This window comes from Pelecanus crispus, chromosome 2, assembly GCF_030463565.1.
Source record: "Pelecanus crispus isolate bPelCri1 chromosome 2, bPelCri1.pri, whole genome shotgun sequence".
NCBI classification, from domain to species: Eukaryota; Metazoa; Chordata; class Aves; order Pelecaniformes; family Pelecanidae; genus Pelecanus; species Pelecanus crispus.
In genome coordinates this window covers 74,023,263-74,042,527 of record NC_134644.1, presented here as the reverse complement: position 1 = coordinate 74,042,527, position 19,265 = coordinate 74,023,263, and the positions used below count along the sequence as shown (strand labels likewise).

Sequence of the window (19,265 nt, the reverse complement as noted above, 5' to 3'; positions counted from 1 at the left end):
TTGAGGGGTGATAGGGCCATGCAGCAGCTGATGGTAACAGGTGAGAAAAAGGGAAGTGAGAATTAAGGTTAATAAAAGTAATAAGGTTGAAATATCATTCAAACAAAAACTGTCTTGGTATTTGTACAGTTGTGCTGGTTTTGGCTTGGATAGAGTTAATTTTCTTCATAGTAGCTAGTGTGGGGCTATGTTTTGGATTTGTGCTGGAAACAGTGTTGATAGTACTGCTGTACTGTAGTTACTGCTGAGCAGTGCTTACACAGAGTCAAGGCCTTTTCCGCTTCTCACGCCACCCCACCAGCGAGCAGGCTGGGGGTGCACAAGAAGTTGGGAGGGGACACAGCTGGGACAGCTGACCCCAACTGACCAAAGGAATATTCCATACCATATGACATCATGCTCAGCATATAAAGCTGGGGGGAAGAAGGAGGAAGTGGGGGACGTTCGGAGTGATGGTGTTTGTCTTCCCAAGTAACCAGTATGTGTGATGGAGCCCTGCTTTCCTGGAGATGGCTGAACACCTGCCTGCTGGTGGGAAGCAGTGAATGAATTCCTTGTTTTGCTTTGCTTGCATGCGTGGCTTTTGCTTTACCTATTAAACTGTCTTTATCTCAACCCATGAGTTTTCTCACTTTTACCTTTCCGATTCTCTCCCCAATCCCACCAGCGGGGAGTGAGTGAGCGGCTGTGTGGTGCTTAGTTGCCGGCTGGGGTTAAACCATGACGACAGTGTTTGGCTTGAAGAGTTCTAAGATCTTTTATGTGCTGCTGCAGTACAGATATGTGAAATAATTATCTTAAATATTTTTAAATTCTTGTTGAAAGTGCTAGCCAGCTGTCATGTTGCTCTGTAAATATTTTCTGTGGTTCTTAATTTCTTCAGTTTTCTTTCATAATTTCATGTCACCTTTTGCAGTCTGAGGACCTCTATTTACATTCTCCTTTTATACTCTCTTTTGCTTTGCTTTGTTTTGTTTGGCTTCGTATGGAACATTGTGGACAGCGATGTGAGTGATTGGAGATAATAACAGTAGATGAGTAACGGGTGTAAGTGTGGGGAACAGTACCAAGGTGATGATTAGAAAGCATTATAGGAAGGAGAGTATTAACTGCAGTAAATTATATCTGCATCTCTATTGAAATCTCCAGTTAATATTGAAATCTCCAGTTAATTTAGAAATAAATAAATACATATGTGTCAGCTAACACAAAGTATTGCAGCAAGTATTGTCAAAAATTCTGATGTAGTTGGGGAAGCTAAACATAGTTTTAGCTTTAAATTAAACCTTTGTAAGCTCTTAACACAGACCTCATTTGTAATTGATCTATCAGAGAACTAAAAGTAACGTACATAGTTTTTGTTCTGTAATTTCTTAATACAGTGCTCAAGGAGCGTTGCCTTTTGCATACAATTCTATTTTTAGTTTCAGCTGAAATTCTAGAATAGGAGCTTAATTAAAGCAAACTACATTGGCGGTCTAGGCATGGGGATGAACAAGGGTGTGCTAAGTCTTATGGACCTGTTCTTGTGATTTGGAGATGTAAGCCTTAGTCTCTAAATCTGTTATAATACTATACTGTCCCCTCTCTTTCCAAAATGACTGCTATGGTGGCCATTCTATCAGCTAGGTAAGTATACCCAAATGAGACTTCTTCCAGTCTCTCAAATATTGATTTCAGTTTTCTTACGCTGCTTTTTACTGAGTTCAGTTGTGCTAGTCTTTTCCATATTTAGGTCCTCTCACTTTGCGTAAAGTGGTAATGCATCTGCCTTGCAGCCCCACAGTTAGTATTTTATTTCAGATACCAGTTAACGTTGCCCTCTCTTACACAACTGAAGATACTTGCATGATACTGTCATAGTTGATGTGAACTACAAGTCCGACAGCTTTGTGCTGTTGCTGTGGGCATCCTTCTTTAATGGTGAAGAGTTGTCTATAACCTCTCTCGGTTGAGAGTCTGTGAGCTTTGCTGTAACCTCAGTTTGCAGTCTTTGGTGTGTCATACTGGCATAAGCATACTCTGGTTCTGCTTTCCCAGGGGCTGTCTCAGGGGTATCCACTGGCTACCTGGCTTTCAGAAGCAAACTACCTTCCATTATTTTATGTTATAAATAGCTTATGTGTGTATGGCTTACTGAGTGATCATACATTTCTACATGAATTTCAGTCTTAGGCTTGTTGGTTCTTGTAACGAATCTCTTCATTTCCAGTCAGGGCAATGGTTTTTGAATGTTTGTGATTCTTACTCTAAATTGTAGTTTGAAGACTTTGTGGTGATTTAGCCATGAGAAGCAGCAGTCTCTGAACACTCACTAAGTTCACTTCCCTTGTCTCTGTGACTGTGTCAGCTTCATGGTAAACCTGACTGGTTACTCTCCAAAAGTTGACCTTCAGAGGCGAGTGAGTTTTCAGCCAGGTTCATTCCCCAGTATGGCTGTTTGTATTGCTTCATTAGTAGCTATGGTAGCAAAAGAGAGGGTAACTTGGGTCAGAAATGAGCATCTGGGCCCAGGAGAGTGGGAATGCTACTTTTGGTCATGGTACCAGCTTATGTCCACTTAATTTTAGCTTAAATACAGACTTTTTGTCTGTTTCTTTCCCAGGGAAAATGAACTTTTAGGGAAAATGCCTTTATCCTCAGTGTCTTGGATTTCTGTCCATTCTTTACCTTAGTCGTTGATTTGTAAATAGAATTACTGGCAGTGGACAAACGATAGTAATGCCATTTACTTCTAGACAGTCTTTAGTGCTTTTAGAACAGCTGAGGAAGATGTATGCTTAAAATGCGAAATCCTCTAAGCAAGATGTGCGTGCTTTTTTCTTTCTTTAAAAGAAGAATGAAAACAAGAATTGGAAGTGGTAAGCCATCTAGAAGAAAAAATGAAAACTAAGTTTAGAAAGGCTTTTAGATAGCACTTAGCTTACAGTTCTGTGAGCATGGTTGTTTAGTCTGTGGTGTGGTTGTACTGATGCAGATCTTTGTGGGCATGCTTTATATTGCATGTGTAAGTTCTACTAAATGTTCTGTACTAAAATAAAATGTTACTACAGCAACTTGCACAAGTAATCAGTATGCTTTTTGGTAAAGCAGTGTTAATAAGCCTTTAGACACCTGTTGGATTATGGTTGGTTTTTAACACTGGTCGTACAATCAGTCATCTGTTGTTTTGGCAGTATCTTGTAGTATGTATTGTGTATGTGATGAAGCAGGTAAAGAAATAAAAAAGGAAAAACTATCCAAACAAAAAATACCATGAGAATTAAGTTTGCGTTTTCATGACACCCATGCCTATGGTTTAGCCTGAGCTGTTTTAGTGTGTTTGAATGATGTTTGTGAAACACAAATGCTTTGTCTTCTAGAGCATGTATGTGTAACTCTTTAAACAGAAACCATACTTTTTTATTGCAGATTGTTTCTGTTGCAGTAAGCTGGCTTTTCCTTTGGCATCCAGTATACCCATTTTCTTATTCACAGCAAAAGCATAAACCAATAAACAAAATACAGAATATTGTCAGCTGCTGTTTTGTTTGTATTTGTTTTGTACACTACTAATCTCATGTGAAAACTTTGTGCGGTCTTAAGACCTATTTTTACAGTTTTGATATGTCCTCAGCAGTTATTTGTTACAATAACAGGCATTTGTTACAACAACATGCAAACTTCAGTCAGTCTCTATTTACATATAAGTATGTCTTGTGGCATTATTAGCAGAGTACTTGTGTACAGAGTAGAATCTGATAAAGTCTGAAATAGCTTTCTTGCATAGTGTCTTCATTTGAATTGCAGCAGCTGCAAGAAGAGATTGGTTCATGAATCAGCAAGTGTATCTTTTAAACTGTAGAAGTAATTAATTTTTTACCCGAGTGTATGAGACCAGACATTTGACAGAAATCAACAGCAACTAAATGTGTAAGAGGATTATTTGAGGTTTGTGTTTAACTGGTCAGAGAGTTTTATTTCTTTGATGTTTTCTAGAAATGAAGATTTCTAATTTAGGAAGAAAGTCAAGAGAATATATTTAATTTCTTGGTCCCTGCTTCCTGCAAAATCTTTTAAGTTATTTCTTTCTTATGAGGTTCTTTCGTATAAATAGTGTATAGATGATAATCTTACTGCAGACTGGACTTAACATTATATTATTGTCTATGTGACTATTCTTTTCTGACAGTATGGTCCTCAAAAAGGCTTTAGTGTACTTAGGGAGAAGTGTCACAAGGTGAAATTGTACAACCTCAAAGTGAGAGGGATGTCAGTAAATGAGAATCTTTCTAGGAATATAATAGGAATCACAAGCAAAGTGTTACAGAATAACAGTTTCAAGCACTACACAAGATGACTGCCTGACTTTTTTTTGGTTTTTCCTCTCTATGTAGAACTGGATTAATCTGAAACCTGGGTTTATCATTTTCAAAATACTGTTTCCTTGGAAACATTCCGTAAAACTAAACTTGTTTTCAGTTTGAAATGAAAGACTGAGACTGTCTATGGCATATTTTGAAACATTTAAATAGAGAAAAATTTAACAGCTCATTTCTTATTGTGATTGTGCAGACAATAAGAATCTTGGATTAGCATATTCCTACAAAATTTTAATGCAGAGTAACTATATTAAAGGTGAAATTTATTTACCTTTTTCGTGTGCTTTATTTCTGACCTTACAGTGTCAGTAAAGACAGTGTAGAAAACTGCAGGAGAACATTATTCGAACTTTTTACGTCCTTGCAAGTGAGTTGCGAATGCCCTTTAGAAGATCATTTAGTCTTAAAATTCTTACAGATGTTGCAGTTTTTTTTAGTTGTACCCTTTTCTAAGATACAAACTTGATAGAAAAACAAACTGCACCTGTTGTATAGCCTACACTTTTTTAGAGTGTTAATTCTATTTTTCTTAGTAGTCAATGCATTTGAAACATTAGGATGTTTTCAGTTGCCGTATTTATGGGTGTAAACATCTGTTAGTGCTTGGACTTAGATACCTTGCAGATATTATGGTAACTTAGGTTTTAACACTGTACAGCTGAAGTTGCTTTCTTTAAATGTATTGAATGTAGGTGATAAGATACCAGGTTGATTATTTACTTTCATTATCACCAGAAGATCTTGGAGTTCAAAGCACGACGTAGCAGTTCCTTGGGTTATACTGTCTTTAATAGAACATGTAGGCACAGTGAAAGTCAGAAGGAATTTGACTCTTTGCAGATAGGAGGTTGCTAGTGAAATCTCCATAGTAGGGAGGCTGTTGGGGTTTTTTTCATTACTTAAAGTTATGCTAAATTATTTCAATTGTCTTTGCAAATGCAGTATGGAATATTTGGTTTTGTGGGGTCTTTGTGGTTTTTTTTAACTCGAGGAGTGGTTATTTAGTACTTAATAGGCTTTCTGAGGTACCTGTGATTTGGTATAGTTTTTGAGATTCTGTATTCCTCTTTATGGAATGAGCGGGATAGGATATAATTAACCTGAATTCTGATTATTATCAACTTCCATGTTGAAAGATCTTCCATACACCTTCAATAAAGTGGCTAAAAGATCTAACAAAACAGTTTCAAATAAAAATCACAAATGTGTATCTTTTATATGAACTGCTGGGGTTTTTTCTTTTTCCTTATGTTTTAGCAGTCTCCAGTTCTGTACCGCCTCTTACTGCTATTTTTTTCCTTCTATTTGGTTCTGGTTTGTGGTTTTGGGGTTTTTGTTTTTTTTTTATTTCTCACACTTAGTCTGTTCAGGCATCCAAGTAGAAACTTTAGGCTCCAGCAAAAATGTGAATTTAGCTCTTTGACTGGAAAGATACTTGAGAAGAAAATAGTTATTGTGAGCTTGCTGCTTCTTACACATTTCATTGCAGAGAAGCCTAGGCTTTTCAGTCTGTGTTAGTGGGGAAAAAAATAGGTATCATGGTGCCTGTATTTTTGACATTGACTTTTCTTTTGCTTTGTGGCAAAAAGTTGAAAATTCAGCAAATTTTAAACTCTGTAGTTTTGTAGTATTCCTAAAAAATTCTGTATGACTTGCAGGTGTGAAATGTGAATTAGAAGATGTGCTGAGACACTAAAATGGTAATCTATATCTTTAATGAACTGGAACAAGAATAAATACAATTTGAAATGAAAAAGCAAGAGTACTTAAGATGCGCTTGCTTTCTTGGTCCTTAATACCAATTTGGCTGCACTTTAAATCGGTTTTCAGCCATGGTCTGGTATTTCAAATTTCCTGTATTCCATGGAATGGTTTTACAGGTTGTTTCTAATTTTATGAGCTCCTGAAAGACTTGAGCGCTTTAATGAGGAGATGAGTAGCAACCGGTGGTACCGAAATGCTCAGAGAGGGGCTTCTTAACAAAAAGGGTCCCAAGTCACTTCCTTCCATTTGCCTAGGTAAGTGATCCTCCCACTGCAGCCGCTGGGGATGTTCACAGGTGGAGAGCTGAGGTGGAGGCACTGTCCGCAGGTACGGAGGGAGGTGATGAGGGAGGCGGCATCAGAACCGCACCATTTATTCATCCTCTCCGGTCTCTCAAACCACGCTGTGTCATGTCCATTTTTGGAAGGTGCTGCATGTCGGAGTGAGCGTGCTGCTTCCTGGTGTTGACACCTCTGTTTCTCCAGGGCTGCTGTTATGCTGTGACATAGTCTAAGTGGACCTGTTCTTCCCGTCTGTGGCTATCTCCTAGACCAAACCCATTCCTGTGATGGGACAGCAGGAAATGAATGCATCATGAACTGACTGAGAACAGTCTGGGTCTGCATTGTGCCTGGGTGCTAGCACGTCTGCTTGTTGTGCTGCCCTGCATTTTTATCGTGGGCTAAGGGAGGGAAAAACTTAAATGCATAGCTCTGCCACTGTTCTCCTGATTCTGAGGCGCATCGTATGTGAACCTTAAGGAAGCAAACAGGAGGACAATTCATGTAATTCCTCCCACTGAAGCAAGTCTTTTTGCAGACAATGACTCTGGGCCTAAATATGGGCTAAGCTTCTTCAAAAAACAAACAAAAAAGTCTTTTTAAGCCTATGAAGCTTACAGGTGCCAGGAAAAGGAAAAAAAAAAAGTTACATGTAGTGGTTTGACATAAATGAATTTTGGAGCATCTAAAGCCTGTCTGTCATGGTACTGTTTTCCCCCTCAATTCATATTGTACTATATGTAGTTGAACATGACATTAGCTATCCATCACCTATAACAAACAATAAATTAGCTTAATTGATGAGCCTTTAATTTCACTCACTTCCAAACCATAAATGGTAGACATTCCTTTTTCCTTTTGAAAGATGTCTATAGTAAATGTGTTAAATATTTCAAATGTTTTAATCTACTTTAACTTGAGTTTCTATTAATACCAAGTCTCCTTGCTGAAATGGTGTTAACATTCCAAGGAGTTGTAAGTAAATCCCAGGGAAAAATATACTGTTGAACATATGTCTTCTTACTGGGATGGTGTCAGTGCCTAGTGCCTTCTAGTCATTGCCAGTGGGTAAAGAATCCTTGTTCCCAACTGTATTAAATACAGCGGGTCTGTGTTTACAATTGTTACTGAGTTAAAGAGGAGGCTCAGAAGATAAGATATCTGAAGGAGAAAGAGCAGGTGGTACCAAAATGTTACCTAGATGATTATTTTCTATCTAGCATTTTACATTTTTGCATAATCTTAATTCTTGCTTCTATAAGAATACTGAAATGAAACTTCAGTTGGGATGAAGGGTTTTTTAATATGGCTCACGTTGAAAGGCTTTTTGCAGTTGGTGGAGTTAATTTACTTGAATTATTTTTAAAAATAAGTTCCCTTTCTTTAATAAACTCTCCTTAACAGGATACTTTACAATAACAGATTTTCAGTCTTTACATGAGAATCCTTCATGCATCAAACTCCAGACTGTGCTAATAACAATGCTGCCTTTATTATTTAAGACAAAATCAAGGGTTTTCCACTTGTTGCTTTCATTTATAATAGTTTTGTTGACTCTGCTGCAGCAGTGGTGCCTCAGTAATGTAATTAGCAATGCAGCAAAGACTAATCCTTTTGTTTGTTGCCCTTTGCTTCAGCTCTTCAGTATCTCTAAATGTAATATCTGCCATATATGGTTCTGAGGTTCCATTTCATGCTGGTATGTTGGAGGGAGAGGAAAATGGTATCATACACTAGAAATTATTGGAGGAGAGCTTTGTAAATATCAAACATAGAAGCAGGTGGGGTAACTGTTGGAAGTGATCAATAGAAAAAGCAGAAAGCCTAGTACACAGTTAAGCTGAGATTTGCTGCTTATTCTATGTGAAATGTATTTAAAATAGCAGATTAATCTGTACTTCCTAATAGAATAGTTGCTAAAAAATTGCATTTTGTGAGATGGAAATACAAAGGTCATGTTTGTTGACTATTTTCACAGTGGCAGGGGTGACTATTTTTTTTTCATACAGTTTATTTATTATTTCATGACAAATTTATGTTAACTAATTTGAACTAGTGTCAAAATGATTTGAATGTTTTGATAAACTAGGAAATGTTAGGTGATTTTTGGATGCTTTCTCTAGTTGAGGGGGGGGGCCTGGTTTATTTTGGGCAGGGGAGAATTGGTGAAAGCCTAGCTTTTCATTATGCTGTTTTTCTTTTCTGGATGCCTGTTGTCTTGGTAATGGAATGATTTTTGCTTAAGAAGCAGAAGCAAAGTTGATTTTACTAACTTCAGATATTGTGTTTTGGGGTGGGGAGATCATTCATTTCAACTTTCCAGTATTTGCTATTAATTGTTAACAATTGTACTGGATACCAACTTTGTTAAAAGTATCTTTTGTAAAGCTGACTTTTGGACTTTATTGACCTAGCCATAACTTGTTTAGACTTAAGATTACTGGTTAGTATAGTAAAAATATTTTCCCTCTTCAGTTTGCCAACAGCTAAGCAACGTTGCTGGTAAATTTCTCAAGATAGCATTCTGCTTTATGATCCAGGCCTTTAATGTTATAGTGTGATCTTTTTGTAAGTGCTCTGCAGGGATGCATTTTGCTGCTGAAATAATGTTTTACATGTATTCTGTAAAATTACTCATTCCAGATTGTCTGCAGAACATGATTAGGTATGTTGAAGATGATAAATTGGCATGTGTATAGCTTTACCGCTACTTTCAAAATAAGGCATGGCCTTTGTGTTTCTTTGTTCATGCTTAATCTTTATGGCTAATATCAGTATTTTCCATTGATAACCCAGGATGCCTAAAAGAGAAGAAAGTTGTCCTTGCCTCCTGCAGGGACAGAACCTGTATTAAGTCATATATGCTAGGAATTACTTTTCAGCTCCCTTGCTGTTATGCTGCTATTAAATAGCCTCTCAGCAGTTTAATTGGTATATGATTAATCAGCACAGTGTTTCTTGGCAATATCCCACATATATATGTATTTTTGTAAGAGAAATTTCTTTTGTTCTTTCCTTTTTACAGTTACATGGGAATTGGGCTTTCGGCACAGGGTGTGAACATGAACAGACTACCAGGTATGTTTCAGTATTTATTATGTTTGATAAGTTACTTACATTGGTTAATTGTGTTTTTTAAAATATGCTTGACCTTGATGGGAAGGTTTGGTAAGCAACAGAGAGGTGTAGCATGACATCTCTGTGTTGTATCTGTTATCTGAATTATGTAAAGCTTGCTACTAAAAAGTTTAGCTTTTACCGTACATTTACTCTTGTACTACTTCCCTCAACTCTTGGTGTTGTTTATAACATTATGCAGAAACTTTTTAGCAAACAAATACATTTTAAAATTTTCATCATGTTTCCTGATAAAAACAAAGCTATAGATTTCCCTGCTCTGTAAACTGAATTTCTAGCAATAAAGATGAGCTACTATGATGAAAACTTTCTGTCAAGTGTGGAGTGAGCTCTCCTACTGTCAGTTTCCTTACTGTTACCTTTCCGACCTTAATAGTAAGGAAGTGTAGCATAGTTTTAAGTTTTGACTGTTCCATTGATCTGCATGGTCAGGGACACTGTCTTGTTAACAATTGTCTGCAGTATCTCCATATAGTATTTAAAGAAGCTGTGTGCATGTGTGTACATGTTGGTTTTTAACAGATCTTTAAATGTTAAAAAAAACCCAAACCAAAACAACCCCTCCCCCAAACCCAACAACAAACCCAACAAAAAAACCCCACAAAACCAAACCAAAAAAACCCCAAAACCTGATTTTTTGAAATTGTTACTATTAGCCAAGTATAAAATCATGTTGAATTGCCCTTAGATTATCTGTATTCTTTTTCTTTTGCATTGTTACTTTCTCACTCAAATGTTCTGGTAGAGATCCTTACGATGACGGCAAGTCCCAGTTACACTGTGAGCCTGACTAAGGCTGATGAATTATTAGTGGGTGGCATTAAGTTTATTTTGAGTATGATTTAGGATGCATTGCAAATAATTATCAAAGATACTACTAATCAATGTAACTACAGTAATTTGAGGTATTTAATTTACTGAGAGATGCTTAATGTGGTGCCAGCTGAAGCTACTGATCATATAGATTAAGGGCCTAAGTATGGAAAATACTTTCAAATGAACCTGTTAGGCAGCAGCTTGACAGCAGAACAAACAACCCACCACCTTCTACTCTTTAAAAATAATTTGAATTGTCAGTATAAATTCTTAGTCAGAATGCACGCATATATGTATTTTTTTAAATTTGTCGACTTGTGTTAAAGATCATGCTTTATATTATTTTGAATAGGCATTTAATAGATCTGTTAGGAAGATTTTGTGGTGCCTGAAATTTTACCCCTTTTCTCTGTGTTTTTGTTTAGTATTGAATTGCAGAGAGTCTGGACAGGTATTTTTAAATGAGCTCAGACTAAAATTGCTTGCTGTGAATTTCATTGAGTAGAGTAACAATATGAAGCTTCTTACCTGGTTCTGCAGCTTCTTCACCTGCAAAATTAGCACCATATTTGCATACATAATGATTTGCCTGCTGGCTGTGACTTTCACCTGTATTGATAATTCTTTTCCTCCTTTTTTTTTTTTTTTTTATTTTTTAGGGGCAGCAAAGCTAGTGATACTATAGTCTGGAGATTCTGCTATTATGCAGAGACTACTTGCTGCTGAATAGTCATTGAGAATAATCAGGACTAGAAATGTGTTTCCCCAGAGATGCGTATTTGGATTTTAGCCAGGAAGAATTTGATTATGACATATGGTAGCAATATTTTTGCAAGATGAAAGGGAGAACAGGAGAATCTCTGCTGCTTTACTGGGACATGTCAGATCTGCATATAGCTCTTCAAATTTCAACGCTGCAGCTGATTATATTTTTGGTGTTGATAATTTTGTGTGTTCACTTAGAGAAAAATGTATTACCTGAATTTGCAGTACATGTTATGTACTACAAATGGAATTACCTGTTCAGCCATTTTGATAAAAGAAGTTGTGATTTTTTTTTTAAATGAAACAGATTTGTTAGATAAGAAATATTAGAAAGCAGAAAGCTGAGCATAGTAATTAACTGTATTAACCTGGTTAGAATATACTAACTTTGCATAGTCTTTCCATTATTTCATAATAAAGGAAACTAATAAATTGCAAATGCTTTTGTTCTCTAGGTTGGGATAAACATTCATATGGTTACCACGGAGATGATGGACATTCATTCTGTTCCTCTGGAACTGGACAACCCTATGGTCCAACGTTTACTACGGGTGATGTCATTGGTTGTTGTGTCAACCTTATCAATAATACCTGCTTCTACACAAAGAATGGACACAGCTTGGGTATGGAGAAACATTATCTTTAATGATAACATTATGTCTGCAAGTCTGTTGTAAATCTGAAACTCTCTTCATGTCAGGAGCAAAGTGTTTGAATAGTTCTTTCGATAGTCTGATAATCTATTAATTAAAGAATTCAGAGAATAATTTCTTGTGTGCCACTTGCACTAACGTTAATTGTGAATTTGGAAGGATTTGTTGTAGCATCTCATTCCACAGGACCTGCATTTATGAACTCCACTACTACTAAATCTGCAAATAATACTTGATGTTTATAAGGTAACAGATAATGAGAGAATTGGAGAAATGGAGAAATTGATATAGCTAAAATTCATTGCTGCTGATGGGGGACACCTAGCCTTCACTAAAACCTTACTTTGGATGGGTGTTATTTTGAACATATGTTGGAGAACAGTGTCTTTTGGATTCCCAGTTTGGAAGTTGTGCATAGTTGGGCTAAAGCCATGAATTATACAAGTTGTGCTAAAATTAAGTCCATTAAATTCCTGTTGTAAATGTTAGCATTATGCAACACTGCAAGACAATTGTTGTGTTTGAAGATGTCAGGAAGGGGTAGAGTTAAAATTTTTGATGCAATATATATAATAATTCAGTTACTTAATGCAATTTAATGAGCAAAGATACAGAGTGTAAAGAAAGAAGGGGGGAAAAAAAATCTACTTCCTGCATTAAGGGGAGACAAAGGGCTTGGGAAGAGATCTTGGAATTGTGCAGAGGGGAGTAGGAAGTTTCAAGGGATAAAGCTCAGAAAGAAGAAATAAGGTTTTTGTCTTGGGTAGAAATGTGATAAGGAGAAGAGATGCTAGCTTGAAATGAAGTAAGAGGTCATTGAGATAGGGACACTTGAAGTCACTGTTCTATTTTCTCACATTGCCAAACATGAGGAAGGTTTGGAAAGTAGTAAGGGGAAGGGCATGGTTTAAATTCTTCTCTTTGTCTCTCGGAACAAGACTGCCTGTTTGTTTGCTCAGGCCCTGAGCAAATGGATCTAACTTTAGAGTTTTCCTGCCCCTACTCAGAGCAGGGCTGAGATACCTTCAGAGGTCAATTCCAAGTAATCACTTCTGTGATTTTATTCTATCATGATTTAATGTTTCTTCTAAATGGAATGAGTCTATATACCTGAACTTAATACCTTGACACCTGCAGCAGTGGGACACTTGAACCATGCACTCTGTAGTTGTTTCTTTTGGCCCTGTTTCAGGGTATATGTCAGAATGGAAGATAACGGGCTCATGTTGTGTTTACCCTAATCTTTAACTGGATTAAAGCCGAGAAGGGTAGTCTTACCTTATTCTCTTTTTGGAAGTAGTAACAGTGTGCTTGCAGGTAAGTTGGATCAGGTTGTTGATCAACTGAAGAGAGACTAGTTTTCTGAGTGCCCTTACAGTCGCATGCGTGGAAGGGCTAAGAATGGAGGAGCAGAACCTTCTCTTTCAGTGAAAGTCTTAAAGCAGACTGGATTAGGCCAACTGTGAAACAACACCCCAAGTGGTTAAAGTCTCTTTAAAGATGAGAAGAGAATGGCATAGGTGAGGAGAAGCTAGTAAAATGTCATTTGTCATAGAATCTGACAAACACTTTATGGATTTCAGAAGGAAATCTGACAGCTGTTTTGCTGTCGTGGGCTTTGCTAGCTTGAATTTCTGACAGAGGAAAATTGATTCTGTGTTTAGGGGGAAAAGAAATTAGAAATTTTGGCTGTCTTGCTGAGTTGTTGCTGCTGCTAGTTGTCCAGAATGCCTGTATGATCGTGACTTGGAGGACATCTGTGTTTCTTCTCTGGGCCACAGATACAGTCTAGAGTATTGGAAGTCTCAGGCTCAGCCTGGGATTTGATGCTACAAAAAGGGCTATGCAATTATTTATGCCAGTGTGAAATCTTGGGTTGAAAAAAAACCTAAAACCAAACCCCCCCCAAAACCCCAATACCTACATGTCACTTGGTCATCATTTATTTATCTTGCCTACTGCCATGGTTATTTTGGAAAAGAGCGAGTTGGATGTCAAAATGTGCCAGAGGAAGTGGTAGCAGCTTAGAAAAAGTTAGGGTGTGAGCAGGTAATAAATAAAATGACGGCTTTGAGATGTGATGGGAGGAAAAAAAATCACTCTATATGTCATTCTTTTGTATCAAAGATGTGAGTAAGGAACCCAGCTGCTCTTGAGAGTTGAAATCTTGGTGAAGAGTGGAGATGGAAAGCAGGGATGGAATTTAGGACAAAGGTTAAAAGCTTTGTTTTAATCTTAAATTTTAAAAGGCAGTGATAGAAAGTAAATAAGAGTTTGAAGGGATAAGAGGATTTGAATCATTATGCACTTGTAAAAAAAAAATAAATTTGAAGAAATACTTGCAAGAATAAAGGAAATCATGAAATACTGTTATCATTTGGCTGTTAAAAGGAGATTTCCTGACATTTATTTTTTAACTGAAAGCTTCCCCACCCCCTGCCCCAATTGCGTGAAGCTCCTGAAGTGTGTAGAGGTCAGATCTTTCTCTAATGCTGAGACAGCAAAATCACCGCCTTGGTCTTATGGGTGGATGGATGCTTGTAATTATATAACAAGATATTAAGCTATTCTGTTTGAAAAGCAAAACACCCTGTTGTGGATTAGAGTGAAACATTTACCAGACTGATTTGGAGTGTTACAGGCACGTGCTGCTCATGTAAAGATAATGCATACTTATGAAGAAAAGTAATAGTAAACAAGAAAAGACACCGTTAAATCTTGATGTTGCAGCATTGAGACATGCAAGTAAAAAAATATGTTCAGATATTCTTATTTTTCCTCTTAATTTTAATCTGTAGCCAGAATTTTCATACTTTCTAATCTACATACCTGTGTGATGTTTGCTAAATCTCATGCCCTCAATTCAAAAGAATTGAGTACTTTTGAATGACAGTTACATTTTGCCAAATACTGCCCTTTATTACTCAAGCACATCAGTTGTGCCTAAGCATCATGGATGTCACCATACTTAACTACTTATTTCTGAGATGATTTGGGTGAGTTTTCTGAACATATAATGATACACTTAAGAAAATGAGGCTAGAGTCCAGACATATGGAAATTAATCTTAATTTTCTCTTCATTACAGGCATCGCTTTCACAGATTTACCGGTAAGATAAGTGCATTTTCAAACAGCTTTCCTTTGTGTTATAAACAGATGTTTCGGATATAACTTGCATTTACTTACGCTTCTTGAAAATACAATGATGATAATCTTAACCAATTTAATATCAGATATTTGTCCTCATCATTTTAGTGGTGATTTGCTAATTGAAGTTTTTTGTTTTTACACCGATCCTCACAGGGGTTTTCCTTTTCAGGTTTTTAACAGGCCGTTCTAATGGAAGTTTAGCAGAAAATAATACATACAAGTAGTTATTACATACTTCGTTTGACACATGCAAGCCTTACATACAAAGTCAAAGCTGTATTAAACACCAACATGGTGCATGTGCGTACAGCTATGTATCATGTGTAGAAAGGCTGGCTACTTAAGACGTGGGGTCACTGTAACGCATGCTTGATGCCTAATTTTGCAAGTCTTTCTCTGTACTGTACTCACTCCATAAGATCAAACACATCAAAGTAATTGTTTTTAAAGAAAGCTGCAGATACCTGAAGTCTTCTAGCTTTTCAGTCAATTAAATTGTACTTTCCGTAATATCGTTATAAATGTGTTCCCTATACTACTGGTACAGTCATGATACAGCACTTATTTTGTTTTTTTCTCATCCACTTCATTTCTGATTTAATCTGGTTAGGATGCACTCCCATCTGGCCAGCTACTCCATTTGCTATGGCCTTAGGAGGCAAGGACAGATAGTAAGGAAAAATGAAGTCAATAACCCAGGGCACCTCTCAGCCCCACCACAGGGTTGGGTGCTTCCTGTAGGAAGCCACTGCCACGGCCCTGGATCTGTGGGGTGCCAGCAGGGCTCCTCACTAGCACAGGGTACCAGCACAGGGAAACTGACACTGTAATCTGAAGTTGGAAGCTGGACCCCTCCTCATGAGAATTGATCGTTTTCATCTCATGAAAAGATTTGAGACTTGCGCTTTATTGATTAGTCTAGACTAGGTAACACTATGAGCAAGGTTTATTTTAAAAAAAAAAAAAAAAAAAAGGGCGGGGGGGTGTGGAAATGGGGCCAAGATCAGCTTGGGCATGGTTTTAACCACCAGAGTATTTTTCTTTAATTTCACTGGGTTCACTGGGCTTCAGTGTTCCTATTGACCTGCATGTTGGTAACTCCTTATTGACAGCTTTTATTTAGCATATAGTTCTGTAGATCAGCATACCATTATACCATACCACCATTGATTGCAGTGTAAATATGATGTAGGTATATTTATAAATTAAAAAAACAGCAACAAAACCCCACTCGCCCAAAACCCCCACTGGTTGCATTGCCATTGCTCAGATGCTAGTTGCATTTAAGAAAGTTACTTTAATCCCAGGAGGCAGATTTTACTTTTCTCATATTTGGCATATTTGAAATTTGCATGGAGACCTAATCTCTAAGCAGAAGATAAAACTGAGACAACAATAAATGCTTTAAAGTCTTTTTCTAGATACAAGTCCAGGAATTCACGAGAACTTCAATGCACTGTTACAGTTCTTTTTAGGCGCTACACTTGGACTTTGAGGCTAATGAGTTCTCTATCCTGTCAGTTCTTACCACTAAAATTCAGCGATGTTTTAAGTATTTCACCCCAAAAGGAAAATGGCCCTCTTTGTAAGTTTAACTTTTGTTCTCTTTTTAAAAGAAACTTTAATCCTGGTCTTTAGAAATCATTAAAAAATTGGTATTTAATATTTTGTAAAATTGAAACCAAAAGATGTAAACTTTAGCACAGTTTAAAAAGTGCATTTTCTGAGTAGAAAGAGAATGATCAGTAAGGCTTTCTTACATCAAAATAACAAAATTATGACCACTGGGAATAAAATTAATCAGTCGTTGTATTGCTGGATTGGTAGAAGTTGCTTTAACTGTTGGACAGATGATCCAGAGCTATTTGCTTCTTCACGCTACTGGTAGCAGTGGGGATATTATTACAGAGATGAAAAAAAAAAAGTGGGGAATTTAGAATAAGAGGAAAAAACTAATTAAAAAATTTCTTGCAGCCAAACTTGTACCCTACAGTAGGGCTTCAAACACCAGGAGAGGTTGTGGATGCTAATTTTGGACAACACCCATTTGTATTTGATATTGAAGACTATATGCGAGAATGGAGAACCAAAATTCAAGCACAGATTGACAGATTTCCGATAGGAGATCGGGAAGGAGAGTGGCAAACAATGATTCAGAAGTAAGACTTTGAATATTGTTCAATTTAAAAAAAAGTAGTTAATTGCATGATTTCATAGATCTTTAAAACATTGTACCTATTGTGCAAAAAAATTACAGATAGTATTAAAAACTAGTACAAAGAGTTTTGTTAATGTAACAGGTTTGATAAACCGGTATAAAATTGAGAATGAATGGATGTTTGGGGAAGAGTTACCTACATCAATAATAAGAGTTTATAATGATGAGTGTAAGCCTTCCATTCCGATTTGACCTATCTAATGTGGATTGGGGAGCTTACAAAAATTGCCATGGTTGTAATGGGCAGTTTTAATACTCTGGGCTCTGGAAATTTCCCTTCACGTTCTTAGCCCTTGGCATGCCAGGATAAGTTGTGGCTCATTTGTGTCTCACTTGGAAAAATGGTGGTTGTGGCTTTGCATTTTTTATTTTTTCAGTGAAAACAAAAAATTAGCCTGCATAAATTTCACTTCAGTGTATGTAGTGAGCAAAAAAAGAAACTTAATTAGCAGGTAATATTTGAATTGAGACTACCTTTGGGTGATGAATAATTTTTATTAAAATTCATTATAATAAAAAGATACATTGATTTTTTTTTTAATTGTTTGTCTGTACAGTGTTTTGAAGACAATACTGGCCCTTAACTGAATTACTTTTGTCTGAATTGTACTGAAATTTCTGAATTTCAAGTAGAATTCTTTAATTCAGTCACTTTTTTTCCAGAAAAGGGTTTTTGCATTCAGGAAGTTCTTGGTTTCTTACCTGTATTTAATGAGTGTTTCTGGGTTTTGTTTTTGTTTATTTTTAGAATGGTATCATCTTACTTAGTTCACCATGGATACTGTGCAACAGCAGAGGCATTCGCCAGATCCACAGACCAGACTGTGCTAGAAGAATTAGCTTCCATTAAAAATAGACAAAGTAAGGCTGGAAAGCACATTACATCCCTTTTTTTACCCCTTAAATATTACATAAAACTTTCCCTTAAGCGTCATTGTAGAATTTCCTTTCAGCACTACTTCATAGTACAGTTCTTTGCTGTCATGTAAAGTTACACACCTATGAACAGCTGGTTAAGATGAACTTCCACACTAATGCTTTGGAACTTGTTTGATGTAGTGGAATGTGGTAAATTACCTGTTGTCTTTCTCTTGAATGGAAAATTGTGATCTGTCTTGAACAAATTTGTGTAATGTCTCTGAATGAATGTTTGTGAGAACTAATGGTCAGTCACAAACAGGGATATAAAACTTAGTCTTGACAAACATTTAGACTTTTGTCTTAACTGTGAAAAGGGGTAGAGTTTAGAGAATGCTTTATAAGTTAAATCAGATTTGAGTTTTCCTGCTTAGAGATGTGAGGGGGAAGAGGACAAGGAGAACTAACAGCAGTTCAGTTCTAACTTGCTGTGGCAGTGCTGCTTGGCAGCCCGATTAAACAGTGCCTTCCCCGTTCATTTAAATCCCTGCTGTATGAACACAAGCTTTTGTGTGACTGCATGACATACCACATGGGGAAACTGCTCTGGTTGAAAAACAGCCCTTTTGTTGGGCTGTTTTTCATGTGGGTCAATTTCTCTGTTGGTGGATAGAGCTGTGAGGCTGTTTGCAGCTTGTGCCGGGTTACAGCAACAGAAGCATCAACTAAAGCAGGGACTGTTGTGGAAAGGTTTAGTCAACCTGACTGGAAGTATGTGTTGTAGGTCAGAGAGACTAAATTTTGTTTTTCTTGGTCGAAATTGAACTTGTGGGAGTGGGATGCAATATGGATGTTCTTGGGTGACGATAGTTTGGTATGTGCTTATTTATAAAGGTGTGAAAATGAGAAATCGCAGAAGAGTGTCTGCAGTCTTAATCTAGCTCTAAATGTGCAATCTGAGTACAAAGTAGTTGGCATACGCTGGCAATAAATAAAAATACTGAGTACTCATTTAGATCTGTGTAGGTGGAGTGCAGTCCTTAAATTTTCCTATTGAACATTTTAAGGAAGCATGATCTTTCTTTACGCAATTTTTTTCTAAGAGGAAAAAACCTTGTTGATTGATGGTTGCAGTGTCTTTTAATCGTTACTTTACATGTATTAATCCATAAGCTGTCCATTTAACTGATGTTGGTTTTGGTGAACAGAAATTCAGAAATTGGTTTTGGCAGGATGAATGGAGAACCCATTGAAACAAC

General features: G+C 36.9%; 1 protein-coding gene across 1 annotated transcript in view; it reads left to right on the top strand.

Moving 5' to 3' along the window:
• RANBP9 (RAN binding protein 9) overlaps window positions 1-19,265 on the top strand; it is a 41,663-nt gene that overhangs the window by 12,147 nt on the left and 10,251 nt on the right. The window contains exons 3-7 of the mRNA XM_075728307.1: window positions 9,432-9,484; window positions 11,581-11,748; window positions 14,867-14,889; window positions 16,905-17,089; window positions 17,897-18,009. Of these exons, the coding sequence (XP_075584422.1) occupies window positions 9,432-9,484; window positions 11,581-11,748; window positions 14,867-14,889; window positions 16,905-17,089; window positions 17,897-18,009 (542 nt within the window). The remainder of the gene's footprint in view (window positions 1-9,431; window positions 9,485-11,580; window positions 11,749-14,866; window positions 14,890-16,904; window positions 17,090-17,896; window positions 18,010-19,265) is intronic.